This window comes from Thamnophis sirtalis, unplaced genomic scaffold, assembly GCF_051295495.1.
Source record: "Thamnophis sirtalis isolate CommonGarterSnake01/CBP01778 unplaced genomic scaffold, rThaSir2_p1.2 scaffold_7, whole genome shotgun sequence".
Taxonomy (NCBI): Eukaryota; Metazoa; Chordata; class Lepidosauria; order Squamata; family Natricidae; genus Thamnophis; species Thamnophis sirtalis.
In genome coordinates this window covers 74,201,452-74,215,792 of record NW_028261387.1, presented here as the reverse complement: position 1 = coordinate 74,215,792, position 14,341 = coordinate 74,201,452, and the positions used below count along the sequence as shown (strand labels likewise).

The 14,341-nt window shown below is 40.3% G+C and overlaps 1 protein-coding gene across 1 annotated transcript in view; it reads left to right on the top strand.

The window, feature by feature from the left end:
- The first annotated feature begins 459 nt into the window (after window positions 1-459).
- The window catches only part of SLC13A3 (solute carrier family 13 member 3), a 53,121-nt gene continuing 39,239 nt past the window's right edge, over window positions 460-14,341 (top strand). Inside the window, exon 1 of the mRNA XM_087720418.1 lies at window positions 460-616. Coding sequence (XP_087576544.1) covers window positions 506-616 — 111 coding nt within the window. The 5' untranslated portion in view covers window positions 460-505. The remainder of the gene's footprint in view (window positions 617-14,341) is intronic.

The window sequence follows — 14,341 nt, the reverse complement described above, 5'->3', positions numbered from 1 at the left end:
AGATCAAGTTTATTATCAGGCATTCTTAATAGCAAAACTCACAGTTCAGTGTTAAGATACTTCTGACTTTCCATAATCTGTCCTATCCCGTGATGTAAAAAGATGATGATTTCGCTCCCATGCTGAGCAGAGACACAAACATTACTTCTCTGGTTCACAAAAGCGTTTAAAATGACCGGCTATACTCTCTGCAGACAGGCAGAAAGCCCCAGTGGCCAATCAGAAACACAGATGTGATTCTATGTCATGGAACTACATTTCCCATAAGGCAGTCTCTGTCTACATTTCCCAGGAGGTAGTTTCTTAAAGGAGACAGCTCTTAAATCCTACACTAGCTATATACTGCTGGGGCAACACACCCTTGCTCCGGTCCAGCCCGCTACTCCCCCCTCGCCCGGTAAAAATCCTGCCTCCTCCTCCTCCTCCTTCCCCTGAGATAAAACCTCGGTCCCGGCAATGTAGCTGGTCTCTCTTAAGCCAGTCCCGTGGGGGTGTTTGTCAGGGTATGGCAGCGCTGGGAGCCATAGTGAAGAAAGTGTGGTGTATCCGCCGTTATTTGGTGCTTCTGTGCGCTCCGCTGGTGCTGCTGCCCATCCTCTTCAGCCTGCCCCCCAAGGTAACACCTTGCCCGCCACCCTTTCTAGGGTATGACTCTCACTTCTGATCCCCCACCCCATAAGAAGCTTCTTTTCCTTTGTGCTTTCTGTGTCCTGATCCCGAACTCCAGACTGTCACCATTGGCAGGTCTTAGTTAAAGCAGCAGGGGGAAGAGTAGTATGTCCTCTACTTTGCTGAACTAATATCTCTGCCTTAATTGTTTCTTCAACTTTTGTTAAGCAAAAGTAAAGCAATATTAGCTTTAATTAAGGGCCTCCCTTTCGTAAAGGACTTGTTCTCTGGAACAGCCCAGAGATTCTGAGAAGCAACTCTTTGACATTGGTCCCTGTTCCTCTTCCCCATCTCTTCTGGTAACTTGATTTTTTCCCTTCCTTTTCCTCTTTATCAACTGTCCTGCTTGCCACTTAATCTGTGCTCTCTCCGGATTCTAAAATATTACTATCATACTTCTGTGGTAATAATTACTGGTTTTCTGATTCCTGCAAACTTTTTTTTTTTTTTATTTCAAATATTTTTATTTTCCCTTAACAATTCACAGGAGCTTAAAGTTGTTGGCGCTTCATTTTGGTCTCCTACAATTTATTGATTGTACACCCCAGCCAGTATGAGTTTTGATGACCGAAAATCATAATGACTCAAAACAGTTTTAATCCAGTCTGTCTGAAGGGCAGCAACTTTGAGACAATTGACGTTGCTAGCTAAGAATCAATCTTTCAAAATACAAACTGACTTTCACTTATAGTTGTTGTGTATCATATACACCAAATGTATTTCCTCTCTTCTTTTCCAGGTTTCTTCCCCTTTCCCTCAGCATTTTTATTACTATTTGCCTCAAAGGAGTATTTTTTCAAATCATTACTCTCTCTGTAGAAAAAATAATATTTCTGTGTCTTTAAAGTTCCAGTTCCCCTCTGCTATGTTAGAAGACTTGCAGCTGTAGGAGAATAACTCTTCTCTACCAGCCAGTCAAGAATACTGTGGGCCATGTATTGTTCTCTCCAAAATTAATTCTCTCCAGCTAAACATTGTAGTCACTGTTTTCTGGCCTGTTCTGGTATGATTCCCTGGTACAAGATTGTATCTTAAATCTGAATATTTTAATTGAAGAAGACTATTTCAAGTTATTGGAGAAACCTTCATTCCATTCTGTAAATTAATGGAAAATCACAGTTCTGGAGTGCTTTTTCATTACAAAACTAATGTAGTTACTTTGGTTCAAGAACTGCTTCTCATACCTAGAGCTTGGTCATTATTGTTTTTTCAGATGCCAAGTCCGGACAAACATTTTTGTATCAATAAAAAAGAATATTTGTAGTTGACATAAGGCCTCCTTGGTGCTCTCTGAGCTTGGTTGTTTTCTTACAGACCGTTTCATTACCTGTACTTGGTAATATCATCAGTGCTGTGACTTTTTTGTTTCCTCGCTTCAAGTGAACCTGATTAATAAAATAACATAGTTTTATTCCAATTTTTGTCTTTTCTTTCTTGGTTATTGCTTCCAAGATATCTTGTTACATTATATATTTTGATCACAAAAGATGTTCCAAAGAGAATGCTCAGACTAGAATAAGTAAGTCCTGTACATTTTAATATATAAGCAAGTAGTTTAAGATTGTAATCTAGTGCAATTTATTTTTAAGAAAAACTGTACAAAACAATGTGATCAAGAGTTTTCTAAGCAATTATTTGGCTCACTTTCTAAAGTTGTCATTCCATGCATCATCTGCTGTGTATTTGTATATTATTTTTGGCTATTTCATTACATCTATAGATGATACGTATTCATGTACAATAATACTAGAGGTGGAATAGGATTTTTTTTTAAAATAGAATCAAACAGAGAAATATGGTACAGAATTTTCTTACAAATGCTAGGATTATCATCCTCTTCTTTTTCCTCTTGCCAAGTTCTAATTGAGATATTCAGAGTTTTATTGGCACAAGGGAGACCAACAATTAGGACACCCAGTTCCAATTCTCTGAGAAAGTTCCTGTTTCATCTGCAGCTTTAGTCTTTAAATGTTTTTTAGGTTAAAGGATCTGCAATCAGAGTGCAATAAAATCCAGCACTAGTGCTTTCAAGGACTGTGTCTCTCACTGTATATTGTATTTTGACCATTCCTGAATATGTTGAGGACAACGTTGTGGCGCTGCTTACACAATTTAATGTTCTTCAGCTAAACTGCATTCCCATCAATCAGATAGAAAGCTGGTAGTATTTTTCCTTAGACCATGAAAATCATTTTTTTCTACAGGTAGTCCTCATTTAGTGTCTGCATTTAGGTCTAACAGCTCAATCATTAAGCAAAGTGGTTGTTAAGTGAAAAATCATGTGACTGCAAATGTGCTTATGATTTTATACAGGATGAGGTATATTAACTGACCATAATGTGAATACATGACTGAGAAAGAGAGAGATGCTGTGAAGATGGTAAATGTGGACCTGAGGCACAAAAGTTTTTCCAGCAATTGTTGTAATTGCAAGCAGTCACTGTCTGAGAGAGCTACTAAGTGAGAAATACCTATATCAATATAACTCTTAATATCATTGGACTCCCTGTTAAATTTCCTCATCCATTGATCTGTTTGCTTGGCAGAGCTATAAAACTCACAGGGAATGAATGTTTTTCTTTTTTTAGTGCCTTTAATAGCAATAGCAGTTAGACTTATATACGGCTTCATAGGGCTTTCAGCCGTCTCTAAGCAGTTTACAGAGTCAGCATATCGCCCCCACAGTCTGGGTCCTCATTTCACCCACCTTGGAAGGATGGAAGGCTGAGTCAACCTTGAGCCGGTGAGATTAGAACCGCTGAACTGCAGATAACAGTCAGCTGAAGTGGCCTGCAGTACTGCACCCTAACCACTGTGCCACCTCGGCTCCTTAAGTCAGTCTGCACTCCTGCCACTTTCTTAGGACATTTTCAGAAGTTGTTTGCCATTGCTGCCTTCCTAGGGCTAAAAGAAAGTGACTGACCCTAAGTAACTAAGTCAACTTTGCCAAAAGCAGAGCTGGAATTCCCGATATCCTGGTTTCTAACCTGGTTAGAAAGTTTCTTATACCTTAGCCCTACAGTGAAGCATTATATTGTATTCTTATGTTAGGACTGAAGTAGATATAATCTAAAATGAGTTTAAACCTGCATGTAGAATAACAGAGTTGGAAGGGATCTTGGAGGTCTAGTTCAATCCCCTGCTTGGGCAGGAAACCCTTATACCAGTTCAGACAAGTGGTTATCTAACCTCTTCTTAAAAACCTCCAGTGTTGGAGCGTTCACAACTTCTGGAGGCAAGTTGTTCCACTGATTAATTGTTCTAATTGTCAGGAAATTTCTCCTTAGTTCCTTAGTTCTAACTTGCTTCTCTCCTTGATTACTTTCCATCCATTCTTGTGTTTAAAATAATGCCAATATTATCAGGACAGTTTAAAGGACTGATAATAAATGAGATCATAGTGGCCAAGGAGACAGGTATAATTCTTTCCTGCAATAATGCTGAAAAGAATCCCTACTCTGAAGCTGACACTTGTGTTTTAGAAGAATAAAACCATTGGCATAAGTGAATGAGGTTTCTACTGCAATAAGTCAAGTTTCTGCATTTGCAACCAGAGAAGAAAAAGGTTGACCACTTCCTGCCCTACCGTGTTCTTTCTTTCAATTTGTCCAGTGCTTTTAAAGCCTGCGTGTTTGAAGGAGAATCTGATTGTGGAGAAATGTGAGGTGGGATATTTAAACTTTGAGTGCTGAATTTTGTTCAACTTCTTCTGTTATGGATTATTAACATTTTAGTGTAATAAAAATAATGGGTTCTTTTCTAATGCACATTAGAAATTTGGGTTTATTTCCTACTCAAGAATGCTAGTACTGTATAGTGCAGGGATGTGAAACTCATGTTGTCACGGCATTGTCACTCGATGTATTGTGACTTTTCCCCCCTTCGCTAAACCGGATGTGAGCGTGGCCAGCATGTGACACATCTGGCTTGCGGGCTGCGAGTTTGACAGCCTGGTATAGTGGTTAAAGATGCTGTACCAAAAGAAGAGAAACCCAGAATCCAGCCCTTTCAGAGGCATGGAAGCCAGCTGGCTAATCTCAGCCCAAATCAACATCAAGTTCTACAACAACCTGTGGAATAGTAGAACCCCTTGTCACATCAGATATTGAAACCTTTGCTATGTGAACTGAAGCAATTGTAGGGCAAACCAAGCACTCAATTGAGACATGCTAGGAAAAACAACATTTTAATTTTTTTAAAAAAATCTGGCCTTTATAGTTTTTTTTAAATAAATAACTCCAAGTGATAAATATACCCAATACTATTTCTTACTCCTATTTTCTCAACAACAACATCCCTATGTGGTGAGTTGGACCGAGAAGACTAGTCCAAAATCCCCCAGCTGTGATCCACAATCTAGTTTCCATCTAGTTTCTAGCCTGATAATGCTTTAATCATCACACTGCCTCAGTTTCCCACTCAGAGTTTTGCCACACATACATTTTGCTAAAATAAAACTGTAGGGACTGGTAGAGTTCTTCCAAGCGACATTATGCACAATGTTATTTATCAAATTCTTATGCCCCTTATCTTGCAATGCAGGCGACAATATGGTAATATCATCAATGTACCAAGCAATATTAGCAAAAATCCCTGTCCCATGAAGCTTATAATCTAATTGCAAGCATGCTCCGCAATTGGTTGGATGACAAAGTTCATATGTTATCTGTCCCAGCAATAAGACTATCTATTCTATAGGTCAATAGCACCATCCATATTTAATATAACATCTCAGCAGTAGCTGGATGACGATGAAAATCTTTAGTATGAATAATCTTAATGTCTGTACTTTTGAATGAGATATACCAGACAGTTTAATTACAGTTTTCCTCCAAAAGGTGTTCTCTAAAGGTGTCTATAGGATGCCTCCCGAGATTTAAATCTTTGGCTTTTCTTCTATCTTTTTGAGGCCAAAGACTCCTGGCTATTTATTTCCCAGCCTTGAGTATTGAGAACATTGGCCACGTTTTCTTTAACAGCAACAAAAATATCTGTCTGGGCTAAGAATTAAGACTTCCCAATTCAATAGTTTCAGCCTTAGAGTATGATGAACTTAAACTTTCATAGTTTTTTTTTCATGACCTCACATTTGACTTCATAAATATGGTGCCCTAAATTCCTGGTGAATATAAAAAGTCCCATTTTGCTTTTCATTTATAATTCAGTCCTTTATAAAGAATTTGTGCCGATGAAAAAGGGGCAAGCTGATTTTTATCTTGGAATTGCCTTTATTGTTCATGTGTGATGAGTGTTTTGTTTACATCACATATGCAACATCTCTGGAAAAGGGATTATGAAATGTACAAATAAGATATGAAAATTATATAAGGCAGAAACTAGAATTCTTGTGTTTTCTGCAATACCAGTGGCCAGATATACCTCCCATAAGTTTACAGATCTCACCAACAAAATCTAAAGGAGTTTCTGCTTTATTTTTCTTGAATGGAACCAGAAACACCTTGCCAATCAAAAATCCTAAGAAAACAAGTCCTTGACTCCCAGGAAATATATTCTTTATCTGAGACAGTTCCTACTGAATTAATGATGTGTAATAACAAAAATAATTAAGAAAAATATTAAACACTAACTACTGTTTATATATAATTACAAATAAACATGATAAGAATTTAAAATTTAATATCAAGGAGGCAGATAACTTCCTCCTCCGAAACCATTCTTTCCTGAGTAGGAGAAAAGAAAAAGAAGTAAGGTAAGTAGTACATTTTAAGGCAGTATTTTTCAACCTTGGCAACTATGCATTTCCCAGGAGTGACTGGAGAATTCTGGGAGTTGAAGTCCACGTATATTACAGTGCGAAGGTTGTAAAACACTGCTTTAAGGGAAAGTCTAGTTTAAATGTTGAATGTACATATCCACTCTTTTTCCAACATATAATTCATAGAAGAATGCAAGAAATCGGCACCATTTTCTTGAAATACAATTTCTATGGAGCTCTAAGCTTCCTCTGCATTGTTCCTATTTTGTGCCTGGCTGTGATTGATGGGATGAAACATCCTGCAGGCCTGAAATCTCTCCATGTCTGCATACAAAGGTCTCATACAGAGATTTATGCTATATAAAGGAAATATTTTCTGTATTCTTTAAATAAATAGATTTCTTTAGTTTGGGGAAATGCCTTGTTTTTTTTAGCAGCCAAATATTCTTTGTTGGGCTTACTGTGGGACCAATTTCTGATTTTGAGAATCAGAATAGTTTTGTATGGCCACACCGAAAAGGCTGCTGTTGAAAAAGGAGAAATATACAGGCTGTATATTTTAAAATGGTGTCTTGAAATGCCAAAGGTGTTAGGAGAGGTGACGGCACAGTGGGCCAAGGCTGTATATTTTAAAATGGTGTCTTGAAATGCCAAAGGTGTTAGGAGAGGTGACGGCACAGTGGGCCAAGGAAATTCATATGGTGGTTGGATCTACGGTATGCAGCAGGAAAGAAAAAAGGTCTGTTAGGCATATTTTTCTAAACAAATGAAGCCTGGTAGGATTTGAACTCTAGAATTTTCACTTGCTAGGGAAGATGAAATAACCGTTCTGCAATGAATGAATTGTAAATGCAATCTCTCTCTCTCTCCTTCCCCTCCCCTTCCAACAAACTGCAGAGATTTCCAAGTTTTTTGATCTGATAGACACTGGGGATTTGGGGTGCTGGGTCCTGATTATCACCTTTCTTCCTAGATATATTGTGAATTCTTTCCTCTTGGAATATGATACTTTTGTTATGATTGAATTCATATATCTGCCCAGACACAGGACTGCAAAGTTACTTTCTGATTGTTACACACATATTTAACCTTAGTTTGATTGCTCAGAGTTGCAGTGGCATGTAAGTTTCATAAAACAAAAACATTTCTATTTATTTCAGTATAAAATGTCAGGTGGACTGTTGAATTTGGCATAGTATATGAAGGAACCTGTTGGGAACCCTAATATTCATGAACCTATTAAGTATGCTGATGAAACTTTCCATTATATTACTGCTGGGACTTGGATTATACCCTGATTGAAAAACAAACAAATAAAGCTTTGCTGGATTAGACCAAAGTCTTGCCTAGTCTAGCACACAATTGCATACAGTGTTGTTCATTTATCTCAAGTGATACAGAAGCAAAGCTTAAAGTTCCAGCTTCTTCCTGTTATTCCAGTAACAGATAATTCAGAGGCAGTTCCTGAATTTCAGTTCCTGAAAGTGGAGGCACCACATACCTAATAACAGTGGTGGGATTCAAATAATTTAACAATCGGTTCTCTGCCCTAATGATTTCTTCCAACAACCAATTCTCTGAACTGCTCAGAAAGTTAACAACTGGTTCTCCCAAAGTGGTGCAAACTGCCTGAATCTCACCACTGCCTAATAAGCAGTAGCCAGTAATTCTCCATTGATTGTTGATTCTGTTTTGAAGTCCTTTGCACCTAGTGGCCATCAGCATGTCTTCTATTATTATTATAGTGATTTCACAATATTAATTCTGCCGAAAAATGCCTTTTTCCTCTTTATCCTGACTCTTGCCAAATAGCTTTATTGGCAACCCCCTACTTTTAGTGTTTGCTTTGCTGTGAGTATAACACAGAGATGAGTAATCTATACCCTAGAATTGTATGCACAGACACAGACACAAACACAGACAAAGGCACAGACATGCACATATACACACCCACAGTGTATTGTAGAAGTTTCACTGATCACTTTTGCTGAACATCAGTTGCAGGTTTCCAGCTATTTTGAGTTGGCAAATGCACAAATATTGCAACGGAATCCACAAAAAGGACTTAAAATAGAGATGGAATTCTAATACCCATATTATCATCTTGCCCACTGTCCTGTAAAGTTAAAGAGGATGGCAGTCTACAATAGCATAGCCCAAGGTTTATTTGGAGATGGAAGGGAATATACCCCAGTTTTGTTAGTCAGGTTATTAATTGTAGGCAGTGTTTTTCAAGCTTGGTACCTTTAAGATGTGGGGACTTCAAATCCAAGAATTGTTCAGCCACCATGTTCATCTGTTTCTTTACTCTGAAACAATCTGAAAAAAAGGAAGATTTTGGAAATTCTAAGATTTGAAATTTCACTGGCTAATACCTAATAAGAAAATAATTCATTTGCACCATTATTAAACAATTTATTTATTTTTCTATTTTAATTGTGTTTACTTTTATCTTACTCTACCACATTCATAGTTTACAGTAAGCTATGTTTTAGCTATTCTTGATGCAAGAATTTTATTTATATATCCTACAAATAATTAACAAGATCCAATATAGCAATAGCAATAGCAGTTAGACTTATATACCGCTTCATAGGGCTTTCAGCCCTCTCTAAGCGGTTTACAGAGTCAGCATATTGCCCCCAACAACAATCCGGGTCCTCATTTTACCCACCTTGGAAGGATGGAAGGCTAAGTCAACACTGAACCGGTGAGATTTGAACAGCCGAACTGCAGAACTGCAGTCAGTTGAAGTAGCCTGCAGTGCTGCATTTAACCACTGCGCCACCTCGGCTCTTATAAATAGTCATTAGTCATATAAAATGGCTAATCACATTACTTATCTCCCACCACCATACAACATGTAATAAGTACTTCAGAACTGGGTTTTGGTACTTTCAATTTATTTGCCTTCTTGTCACCAACCATTTCAAGTTACCATATTCTGGGAGTTGAAGTCCAGACATCTTCAAGTTGCCAAGGCTGAGAAACAATGTTCTATTGCATTGTAAATAGTTGGAAGTCACTGTTTTTTTCCTTTTCCTTTTTACCTTGTACCCCATTTCCCCTTCTTTCTGATCTTTATTTTCATTTATAAAAATGAGATTACAACCTCTAATAAATATGTAAAATGAGAGAACATTGAAAGGGTGAAATCATTATGGACTCTAGCCTACTGGGAAGCTGAGTTTCTCAGTCACTCATCTCATCCCAATCCAAGGTGGAGTTATACCTTTCCATCAATGAATTAGAGACGGAGACCGAATACGCCACAATAAAAGGGCACCACACTCAGATTTTGGCAGTGTCCCCATAAAATCACACTTGAGCAATCAATGGGGAACAAGGTCAAAAGGGGGCATCAAAAGATATTTTTAATGTAGGCTTCAATGCCATTAAACGAAGAGTCAGAGTAATTCAGAGTAAACCTTTTGCTACATATTCTAAGTGTTAGTAGCAAGAACATTACATCTACTGGTACTTATCTATCATTTCAGGGAATGTGATATGCATCTAGACTCTACTAATTCTATACAGTGCTTCTGAAAAGGAGCAGCAATATCTTCAGAAGCAGCAGCTCCCATTTCAATAAATTCAACACATGCATTATTTGAGTATTATTCCCGACCACATTCCTTAATGTTAAACCTCACCTCTCATCTTTTCCAAAAGAAAGTCAGAGACAAGTGAACTCCAGAAACTTTCCCACACTTAATATATGTGTTCATATATATTGTTGATATAGTTTATGTATGTTAATATATACTATATACTTTTTTGGGGGAGGGGGAGAGAGATTTGAAATTGACTACAGATAGGCCTTGACTTAACAACAGTTCATTTAGTGACACATTCAAAGTTACAATGGCACTGAAAAAAGTGTTTTTCACATTTATGACTGTTGCAGCATCCCCATGGTCATGTGATCAAAATTCAGATGATTAGCAATTGACTCACTCATATTTATGATGGTTGTAGTGTCCTGGGGTCATGAGATCCCCTTTTGCGACCTTACAAGCAAAGTCAATGGGTAAGCAAGGTTCATTTAACAACCGTGTTACTAACTTAACAACTGCAGTGATTTGCTTAACAACTGTGGCAAGAAAAGTCAGAAAATTCACTTAACAAATGTTTCCCTTAGCAACAGAAACTATGGGATCAATTGTGGTCGTAAATCGAGGACCACTGTACACTGCTACTAAATATCCTTTGAGAAGAGGTAGGGAGTTTACCAAACAGACCACTGTGATTATTGGTATTGAGGCCTTCACTTGAGCTTGCACAAGACTCTCCAAGGAGACCCACAATTTGTTCTGATATTGAAAAAGTTCTTGTCACAACTTTTCTGCCATCTATATACTATAATTCTGGAAAAAATGATGCCATACAGTGACTGGGTGGGTGGGATGGGGAGGGAGATAGAAAAAGAGAAAGAGCACAGAAGGAGGAAGGCACAGAAATAACATAGTCTCTTTTAGAGCATTCTATAGATCATTGTCCTCTTCTATAGTAAGATGTTACTCAGCTCTGAGTTGTTCAGCTGGAACCCAATCATCGTTGCAATTGAAAACTCTTTGCCGTTGTTAAAGTTACAGCAAAGGTAGACATTAAGACATATTTTGAGTAATGATTCTCTTAATATTGGTATTCTGTCTGCACTGATGGGAATAGAAGTCCAAAATAACTAATTAGAGTTTAGAGTTTTAGAGTTTTATTAGTATTTGTAGGCCGCCCTTTTCCCTGAGGGGACTCAGGGCGGCTCACACAAAACCGGGAAGGGGGAATACAGACATTAAGATAGAAACATATAATAAAATAGTAGGCAACATACATTCATCATTCGGGAGGGGTAACTATCCTTATCCCCAGGCCTGACGGGCGAGCCAGTTCTTCAAGGCTATGCGGAAGGCTTGGACGGTGGAGAGGGTACGAATCTCCACGGGGAGCTCGTTCCAAAGGGTCGGGGCTACTGCTGAGAAGGCCCTCCTCCTTGTAGTTGCCAGCCGACACTGGCTGGCCGATGGGATACGGAGGAGGCCTAATCTATGGGATCTTATTGGTCGCAGGGATGTAATTGGCAGAAGGCGGTCTCTCAAGTATCCAGATCCACTGCCATGTAGGGCTTTATGGGTGACTAATAGCACCTTGAAGCGCATCCGGAGATCGACAGGTAGCCAGCGCAGCTCGCGGAGGATAGGTGTTATGCGGGTGAATCGGGGTGCACCCGCAATCACTCGCGCGGCTGCGTTCTGCACTAGCTGAAGTCGCCGGATGCTCCTCAAGGGCAGCCCCATGTAGAGCACATTGCAGTATTCCAGCCTAGAGGTCACAAGGGCCCGAGTGACTGTTGTGAGAGCCTCCCGATTCAGGTAGGGTCGCAACTGGCGCACCAGGCGAACCTGGGCGAATGCCCCCCTGGTCACAGCCGTTAAGTGGTGGTCAAATGACAGCTGTGGATCCAGGAGGACTCCCAAGTTGCGAACCCTCTCTGAGGGGTATAAAATTTGACCCCCCAGCCTGAGTGGTGGAATATTAGCCAAATCTTTGGGAGGAAAACACAACAGCCACTCGGTCTTTTCTGGGTTGAGCACAAGCTTGTTAACCCTCATCCAGTCCATAACGGCCTCAAGGCCCCGGCTCATCACGTCTACCGCTTCATTGAGTTGGCACGGGGCGGACAGATACAATTGAGTATCGTCCGCATATTGATGGTATCTAATCCCGTGCCTGCGGATGATCTCTCCCAGCGGTTTCATGTAGATGTTGAATAGTAGGGGGGATAAGACCGGGCCCTGAGGCACCCCATAATTTAGGGGCCTAGGGGACGATCTCTGCCCCCCCACTAACACCGACTGCGACCTGTCCGAGAGGTAGGAGGAGAACCACCGTAGCACGGTGCCTCCCACTCCCACCTCCCGCAGTCGTCGCAGAAGGATACCATGGTCGATGGTATCGAAAGCCGCTGAGAGGTCAAGGAGGACCAGGATGGAGGAATGTCCTTCATCTCTGGCTCTCCAGAGATCATCCATCAATGCGACCAAAGCGGTTTCTGTGCTGTAACCGGGCCTGAAGCCTGACTGGAAGGGGTCTAGATAGTTTGCTTCCTCCAAGGACCGTTGGAGCTGGAAGGCCACCACCTTCTCAACAACCTTCCCCAAGAAGGGAAGGTTGGAGACTGGACGATAGCTATTAAGAACAGCTGGATCCAAGGATGGTTTCTTCAGGAGGGGTCTCACCACCGCCGCTTTCAGTGTGGCGGGGAAGTTCCCCTCCCGAAGGGAGGCGGTTACAACCGCCTGGATCCAGCCTCGTGTCACCTCACTGCAGTTAGTAACCAGCCATGAGGGACACGGATCCAGAACACAGGTGGAGGTACTTACAGCTCTCATGGCCTTGTCCACATCCCCGGGGGTAACGTCCTGAAACTCAACCCAGAGCTGTTCTACTTGGTCCCCCTGTGCCTCGGCTGGAACTGCGGGGGTGGAGGACAAGTCCGACCGAAACCGAGCAATTTTGTCCGCTAAGAATTGGGCATACTCTTCAGCTCTGCCCTGCAAGGGTTCCCCCGCCTCCCTTTTGTTCAATAGGGAGCGGGTTATCCTAAACAGGGCGGCTGGACGGGACTCAGCGGATGCTACCAGGGTGGCTATGTGGGATCTTTTTGCTGCCCTAAGTGCCCTGGTGTATTCCCTGGTGCAGGTGGTTACCATTGCTCGGTTCGATTCGGACTTATCGGACCTCCAACGGTGCTCTAGGCATCTCCTCCGGCGCTTCATCTCCTGGAGTTCCTCGGTGAACCAATTAAGGGAGAACAATAGCAATAGAACTTAGATTTATATACTGCTTCATAGTGCTGTACTCTAAGCGGTTTATGGAGTCAGAATATGGTCCCCAACTATCTGGGTCCTCATTTTACCAACCTTGGAAGGATGGAAGGCTGAGTCAACCTTGAGCTGGTGAGACTTGAACTGCCAAATATTCTTCTTTTTCCTCTGTGGTAACAGATTGTGTAAAACATGTCTTGCGTAACTGAGGAAAACACAACTCAGCTGGCAATTATTATATGGTTGGAAAATTAACCCAGTCACAAGACTCGTAGGAAAGTTTGCGTTTGTAACAAAAAAAGGTCATTCTGAACAATAATTATTTTTTTAAAAGGACGTTTGAACTAATTCAGAGGCTGGATCAAAACTAATTGGTCGTTGCCATAGAGAACAGTAAGGCAGATGTCAACGCTGGTAGAATCAAGAAAGATGCTATTTACATCTTTTTTTCTCTTTCCATGGGAACTGATGCCCTTTGGCCAAATTCACCACACGGCTGTTTTGTGCAGTGACTTTGGTTCCCAATTTATGTTAAAACTGAGAGATGGGAAATTTGGTTGCTTTGATAGATATGTTTGAAAATCTGTTTGGAAACCTAAGGAACAGGTGGACAGCACAAACAAACCATTTGTGAGGACTGGAAATTTCCATTCCCCCCCCCCCCCCAAATTACATATGATATCTCTTTGCAGGCAGTTTTCAAAACTTTAGAATTACATTGCCTAAAGTTGGAGATCCTGTGATTGTGACTTCTGTATTTGAATAAAGATTAATCACCTCATATGGTTTGTGGAAATGTAGGCGATGTGACTTGGAATAATACTTATTTACTAGCACTTTATTTCAGTCATTGACCAATAAAAGTGCTAGTCAATAAGTATTATTCCAAGTTTCTGTCTCTGCATGCTGCACTTACAGTAAGTGGGTGATTAAGTAGATTTCTTGGTTCAGCTTGTGTAGTTTCCATTCCAGTATATGCCCAGCACTTCTGAAATATTGAATGATGAGCTAATGATAATGTTTTTCTTTCTTTGGCTCTTTTCATGCTTTGGTTTTTTTTGCCTGAATGGCTGTTTTGTTTTATTTTCTTATCTGATTCATTCTACCTGATTTCTCTACATTAATGAAATTA